Genomic DNA, 7,370 nt, shown 5'->3' with positions numbered 1-7,370 from the left:
CCGCAGATCAAAGGACCAGTCACACTACTGCAACATCAAGCAAGTCACTGACGAGTGGATAGACATCCAAGTGACTTCTTGTCTTGGTCACGCTCAGTACCCTTGTTCTCTAACAAGCACCTGCACTATCACTTCAGTGTCCCTACACTGTGGACTCAAGTCTCATTCATCCAGAAGGAAAGTGATCTGTGCACTGATCGGATCGATCACCGTTCTCGTGATGATCCATTGATCAGGAGCATTTAGAAATTAATCACCAATGATACATGGCTCAAATTCTCAACTCTTGAGAATATGTATCATCATCTTATTAATTTCTTGGACGATTCATAGACACATAAACAATATGAATGAAAAGATGCCTTTTATTTATTCAATAATAAATAGTCAAGTACAAAATTATGTCCCTAGAATCAACAATGTGTCAGCCAAATTGGCTTCTAGGGCATACATCTAACAGGGGGGTGGTGTGCGGAGATCCCGCTGGCCGTTCGGCCGGCGGGTTCATCGTGGGAAGACCACGATGAATAGACTGAAGTCGGCATCCATTGCCGACTTCAGTTCATTGGGCCCAAGAACGGGCCCAATTTCTGGTCTTTACAGTAAGGGTTCGATTGTGATCCCGGGAAAACAATCGGATGGTTCTAGTTAGTGAGCCTGTGAAAACCGACCGAGTTCGTTGTGATCTCGTGAAAACAACAAGTTGGGTTGTGAACTTGTAAAACAACTGGCTGTAATCCTAGGAATTAGAGTGAACTCCCAAGTGAAGCTTGGGGAGTGGACGTAGGAGCAAAGGTTAGTTCCGAACCACTATAAAACCTCTTGTGTTTGTAATTGGTTCATTGTCTCTTCCATCCTCTCCACTCACTACTACTAGTAATCTATTTAATCTGCCTGCAATAATCTTAATTAGTTACTCATTAAGCTTTAATTTGCAATTATTACTTAAAACCCAATTCACCCCCCTCTTGGGTTGTCTTCTTGGGCAACACTTGTCCTCAAAGTTTTCTCATAAAGGATGAGCTGATTCTTTCGAATCAACCTCACTCAATCAGAAGGATCGGGCAACTCTAAGGAGAAGTTTTGAGGAATAAAAAACTTGACTCAAATCTAATCAAGGTTAGACTCTTCCAAGATATATTTTTCAGTATCTGGACCTGAGACAACCTCAGTTTGGGTTCTATCTGAAGCCATGAAAGCTCAGTCTAGCAAGCCCTGACCCGCTCTCTCAATATCCATGAAGCAGTCATCAAGAGATGGATCCATTGTGGAAGAAGAAAGACAAAAAGAGAAAGAAGAGAAAGGAAAGAAGGCCCAAGGAAAGCCCATAATGAAGCCTTAAGAAGAACCTATCAAAAATCCACTGCTGCAAAAAAACTCCGGTGAACCCACGAGACTATGTTAGAAGCACAAGGAGGAAACTGCCACAGGCTAAACCTTGATATCTCTCTCTTTGAGTCTCAGAACACAAGATATTGATGTAGGAGAGATGCACCAGTCTCCTAACTTATATAAAGCCTGAAACGACCTAGATCGGCATGTCGACCCACCTACCCTACCCGATCCTCACCACATGCCGCTCACATGTTTGCTCCCAGATGGTCACTCGGATCACAATTGGCCCCTAAATGTCTAAATATTGCACCAATATTTCCACTATGAATGACGACGCTTCAGAAAGCACATAAGTAGGCATGTTCCTCATAAATGCAGTATCCTAAAGATCTCTATAGCGAAATTAAAGGGACAACCACTATGGTGCAATAACATAGCTTGATTTGGCCTCACGGGTCACCTTGGTTGGTCGGCCTAACTTGAAAGTCTACTTCTACTGTTTGAGCTAACGAGTTAGCTTAGCCTTGAAACTAGGAGGCAAGCGATATGCCTCGTAATTGACTACAACTAATATGGCAGACCAACCAATTAGATCCCTCCATGAAGCCTCCATTGAATCAATCGAAGCTCGCCATGTGGATAGCCTAGAAGCGCACAGAGAGTCCTCCAAATTCCAAAATCTCTCTCCATCTGGCAATGCCTCGGCCATAATTGCGAGTGATTTCCTTAATCGCACCAATGAGATGCACGGAGCATGATGCATGAGCGAAAGGACCATGCATGATCTTCGGGACATGCGATGTTCTTGCCAAAGGCAGCTGATCCGCATGCCTAAATTCTTCGGCGATGGGCATTAACTCTCGCGCATACAATCCAATTCTAGAAGACCCTCCAAGTAAGTACTTTCAAGCTCTAATCCACCTCTGTGCTGTCACTACCATTCTCACATTACCTCCATTGTTTCTTGAGATTCTGTTTGACTTAGGCATCAGAAAGTCCCCCATTGGATACTATCTGGTAAGAGAACGTCTTCATCTTTACTGTTTTAGGCCGAGCCCGACACCAGAGCGAAGGTCCAAGCAAAGTCTCCACTTTCCACTACTATCTTAAGCATATCGCACCCTTCTGCCAACCTTCATGGCCTGAACAGTCAATGACCAAGCCCTCCAACAATCAGCTGGTTCGATACCTTGATCGTATCGATTCTTAACGGCAATAGATACTAAAGCCAATAGTTTTTTTACATAAGATATGAAAAGGTAATAATCTTCTTTTAATAGTAAGCCGAAGTAAGGATTTTGACATTTAAAACGAAACAAACTTTTCAAAAGGCTCAAAGACCATTCTTAATAAACCTACCAAAGTTAAGGAATTATAGAAAGATATCATAGAAAATTATCTAGTAGACTTCCATCTCCAAATATTTTTATCCATCAATGTGGAAGTTTCAATGCCACTTAGAAGACATAATATTTAATAAAATTCTAGAGAAAACTCAAAATCAACAAATTTACAAAAAAAGAAAAAAACTCCAGCAAAAGATACCATTAGCCCAAGAATTTAAAACTTGGTATGTTGATTTGGTTGGTTAAAATATGTGCAAGTTTTCCAATATACCAACTGAATTCTAAATCAGTCTTTTACAAGTTCATTAGATTTTACTCAAAGCTTGTTCAACCATTGCCTAAAATTTATCTGAGATCATCATTATGCCAATGTCAATTATATATCAAAATTAGACTTTTATAGACTGAAATTCTTTAAAAACTTGTGCAATTATGCATTCAAACTTGTGCTATCTTATCATTTTGTCAATATGTACTCTGTAGTAAAATCATTCTTTTATAAACTTGTACGAATTTGATCCATAGCTTATGCAACCATTAGTTAAAACTTATTTGAGCCTTATCATTATATAAATAATAATTGAAAAATGCAAGTTTTACTCTTGTGCAAACTCATAAATACATAAAATGTTAAATAAATTTAAGATATTTATTTTATTAATTTTTAAAATCATATCTCTTTCACATAAGATCGCATGCAACTTTTTTTTTTTCTTCTTCTAGTTTTTGATTATAGGATGTCAAGGGTGAGCAGATTGGCGGGACAAAAACAATTTAATACCATGACTATTTGGATCTGCTCTTTATTCTTCATGTAAAAGGGTGGAACTTGCTAAAAGTTTTGCAGATGGCTAGGGCGACAGAAGAATGGGCAAGGTAAGTGGGATAAGATTATTTGCCAAAAATCATCACAGTTCAACTGTTCTTTATTTTTGATCTTCATCGAAGAAGGTCAGAGCAGAAGAAAGCGAAAGAAGAGAATGAGAAAGAGAAAAAGATATGGAGGCATGATATATACCATGTTGGTATGTCACTGGTACAACGGCACGTATCACGGTAGACGATAAGCAAATGGTAAATATAAACTTTAATATATATATGACAAAGTTCCAATTAAAAACTATAGGCAGTAAAGAAATTATGGCAGAGCTGTATCCAAATAGAAAATATATGATGTTATCCCTGAATGAGCTCACTAGTGAAGGCAAGAAATCAACCATGTCTATCTTTTTGGTCTCTCTCTCCTCCTCTCTCCTCCTCTTCCTCCTCCTCTTATACTCTTTTCTTGCTAGCTCCTTCACCCAACTAGAAGAAGACCAAATTCAACGCTTCCAAAAATACCTACGGATCCGAACCGCCCACCCCGACCCCGACTACGCCTCCGCCGCCGCCTTTCTCTCCTCAGAGGCCCAGTCCATCGGCCTTCAGACCCTAACCCTGGAGTTCGCCCGCGGCAAGCCCCTCCTTCTCCTCTCCTGGCCTGGCTCCGACCCCTCCCTCCCCTCCATTCTCCTCAATTCCCATATCGACAGCGTCCCTGCCGAGCCTGCCAAGTGGCTCCACCCCCCTTTTGCAGCCGCTCGCGACGCCGCCGGCCGTATTTTCGGCCGCGGCGCCCAGGACGACAAGTGCCTCGCCGTCCAGTACCTCGAGGCCCTCCGCAACCTCAGAGCCACCTCCTTCGTCCCCCGCCGCTCGATTCACGTATCCCTCGTTCCCGACGAGGAGATTGGCGGCGCCGACGGGGCTGCCAGCTTCGCTGCCTCGGAGGAGTTCAGAGCCCTCAATGTCGGCTTCGTGCTCGATGAGGGGCAGGCCTCGCCGACGGATGAGTTCAGGGTGTTCTACGCCGACCGCTCTCCGTGGTCGCTGATCGTTAAGGCTGTTGGTGCGCCGGGGCATGGGTCGAGGATGTATGATAATGGGGCGATGGAGAATCTGATGGATTGCGTGGAAGCTGTCGCTCGTTTCAGGGAGAGTCAGTTCGATCAAGTCAAGGCTGGGATTAAGGCAGTTTCCGAGGTCATCTCAGTGAACGCAGTTTATATGAAAGCTGGTACACCATCCCCCACGGTGAGCTACTTAATTCCTTTTGGAGATCGGTACATGCATTCAGGAAGCGTTTTAGTGATCTGCTTAAAAGAAATTGGATTTTAGTAGTAGTTATACGATCTCACTTCTACTAAGGTATACAAAACCATGAAAATCCCTCAGCAAAACTTTGGTAAATCCAAAAATCAATAACAATCTCAAACCCCCTGCATCTATCTCTATCCATGTCATTGTGAACTATAATTTTTTTCGACTCCTATCAGAAACAACCTAATTATTAGTCCATAATCTCATTGTATTTGCGTGCCTTTCCCCAGTTAATCTGTCCATGATCTTCCTAACACAGATGCATAAGCCTTTAACAATTTCGTGACAAGGCACTGACATACACGTCAGACTTGCCTGTCTACTTGAGGGAAGGTGTGAATCCTGTCTTCTTTGAACAACAATCGCTATCCTAAGCTAAGGACAGGGAGGGGGTTCGGTGGAGGGAAAACCCTCCCCTATCCCAACGGAACAAAAGCATAAACAAATAATAAAGCAAAATTGCGGAGATGGTGTAAACAAAATATAGCTCTTGAACTTTGTTTTCTTTGACTGAATACATGGACGTTGTAGGAAATGGAAAGCAGGCTCTTTGTTCGTGTGTAGTCCAGTGATGGATTTTAACTTTTCTGATTGTCTCATGGAAGCGTGCATGTCTCCTAAATAAGCTCAGCAAATGCTATATTTTTGAGTTGATCTTTGGTTATGTTTTCAAGTAGGAGCTGAAGATAGAACCTTACTGAATTAAATTTTAATTTGAGCTTTTATTTTTCTAAAAACTACTTTTCATTAAAAATATTTTCTAAAATACTAACTAATTAATTTTCAGAAAAGGTAGCATGATTGTGTTGGTAAATGTAGACTATTTCATCTTGAATCTTGGTAATTTTTGTATCATTTATTAATTCAATGATTTCCAGTGACCTAATTTCATTTCAATTTTTAATTTTAACACATATATTTTATATATATCCTTAATTCCAAGTTATGCAATACCTCAACTTAACTCAACTAAGTCTTAATTCTGAACTAGTCGGGGTCGGCTTCGTGAATCCTTTTCTTGCATTCTGCTCGGTCTAGGATTGTACTTTCTGAGAGAAGTTGAGATATCAAGTTATGTGATATTATGTCATAAATATGTAATTGAAAAACTTTACTACATATAGAAAAACATGACTTGGGCATTAAACTAGTATTTTTATTATATTTCTTGTAAAAATATAGCATTAAGATTTAAGATGATAAAACCTAAGAAAAACAGAAATAATTTAGAGGCTGCAAAAAAGTTGTACGAGGGCCGTATCAGCCATGTCAAAGCATATTTGTCAAGACCGTTTATGATACAATATGAGATATGGCATTTATTTTACCCACTCTTGGTTGATATAGGTTTGACTCTTGATTTTTGATACCTTGATCTTGTCTTGTACAAGCCTTAAGAACAATAGATATACTAGAATGATGAAGTGCTTAAAACCCTAACTACGACACATAACTCTCTATTTATGTATGCCAATGAAGTATCGATATTTATTTTAAACCATTACTATGTGAGCCAACAAGCTTAATGACCAATAATTTCTAAACCAAAGCAATTTTGATGGAAGATGTTTTGGTCAGTACTGCATTATGAATTAGGTGTTTTTCCATTTCTCAAAATTGATGCTTAGGAAATTAATATACATATGGAGCTATGTACACGTAGGCAAACATGCATATGCATATATTTGTCCATGTAGATAGCATAACATCAGGGTACATATGTGAGAACTATGCTAAATCCTATGTTATGCATTTCACTCTTCCTCCTTTACTATCATGGTGTAATGTGATGGCTTAGATGTTCATGCCCTAAAGTCATGTAAACATGTGAAATATGTATCTTCATAATGCATTTAGTTTATGTAGATAGCATCACATCTCATATAGTCACTGATACATCATATAATGATTGGAAGTGATTAACTGTAGGGTTTTGCAATGAACATGCAACCTTCAGAAGTAGAGGTTGGTTTTGATGTTCGGCTTCCACCAACAGCAGACCCAGATCTCTTAAGAAAAAGAATTGATGAGGAATGGGCACCAGCTATAAGAAATATGACATATCAGGTGATAATGTGCTCCAGTTATATGTACATATTGTGTCCTTTATTGCTCAAATTAAATTTAGTAGTTACCTTCTTAACGGTAAAGGGGTAGAAAATAGTAAAGATTTAGTGACAAGAAAAAGGGAAGAGGATGGTGAAGAAGAGGAATATTACTCTTTTATCAGAAGTTTTTTTCATCATCTACATCTTTGACCAAACATATAGTGCCAAATTCATGGAGTTCAAATTATTAAAAGACAAAGTCTTCACATCTAGGGCTTTTGATTATAGTTGTTTTCTCCAAACCTCTCGGTTCTCGAAGGTGGCTCCTTGACATAGGGGTGGCAATGGGTTGGGTGAGGGTCGAGTCAAGGTTATATATTAAGATCTATGGTCCTGACCTGAACCCAACCTAACCCACTAGTAGGTCAAAAGTGCTTCACCTAAACCTAACCTTTGGCTAACCTAGACTCAACCTTGTTTAACTAGCTGAGACCCATTAAAT

At 39.9% G+C, this 7,370-nt stretch overlaps 1 protein-coding gene across 1 annotated transcript; it reads left to right on the top strand.

The window, feature by feature from the left end:
* The first annotated feature begins 3,862 nt into the window (after positions 1–3,862).
* On the top strand, positions 3,863–7,103 carry LOC120105761 (aminoacylase-1-like). The gene is made up of 2 exons (XM_039118496.1): positions 3,863–4,754; positions 6,750–7,103. Exons 1-2 carry the CDS (start codon positions 3,900–3,902, stop codon positions 6,975–6,977), a joined length of 1,083 nt encoding a protein of 360 aa, XP_038974424.1. The 5' UTR covers positions 3,863–3,899; the 3' UTR covers positions 6,978–7,103.
* Positions 7,104–7,370: the final 267 nt, after the last annotated feature.

This window comes from Phoenix dactylifera, unplaced genomic scaffold, assembly GCF_009389715.1.
Source record: "Phoenix dactylifera cultivar Barhee BC4 unplaced genomic scaffold, palm_55x_up_171113_PBpolish2nd_filt_p 000364F, whole genome shotgun sequence".
Taxonomy (NCBI): Eukaryota; Viridiplantae; Streptophyta; class Magnoliopsida; order Arecales; family Arecaceae; genus Phoenix; species Phoenix dactylifera.
The sequence above is the reverse complement of the archived record's forward strand: the minus strand, read 5'-3'. Positions and strand labels throughout refer to the sequence as shown.

Bases quoted from the DNA above. Each gene is read 5' to 3' on its own strand.
- LOC120105761 (XM_039118496.1), top strand. From the start codon at position 3,900: ATGTCTATCTTTTTGGTCTCTCTCTCCTCCTCTCTCCTCCTCTTCCTC. The intron at 4,755-6,749 runs GTGAGCTACTTA...GATTAACTGTAG, and splicing joins CTGGTACACCATCCCCCACG to GGTTTTGCAATGAACATGCA.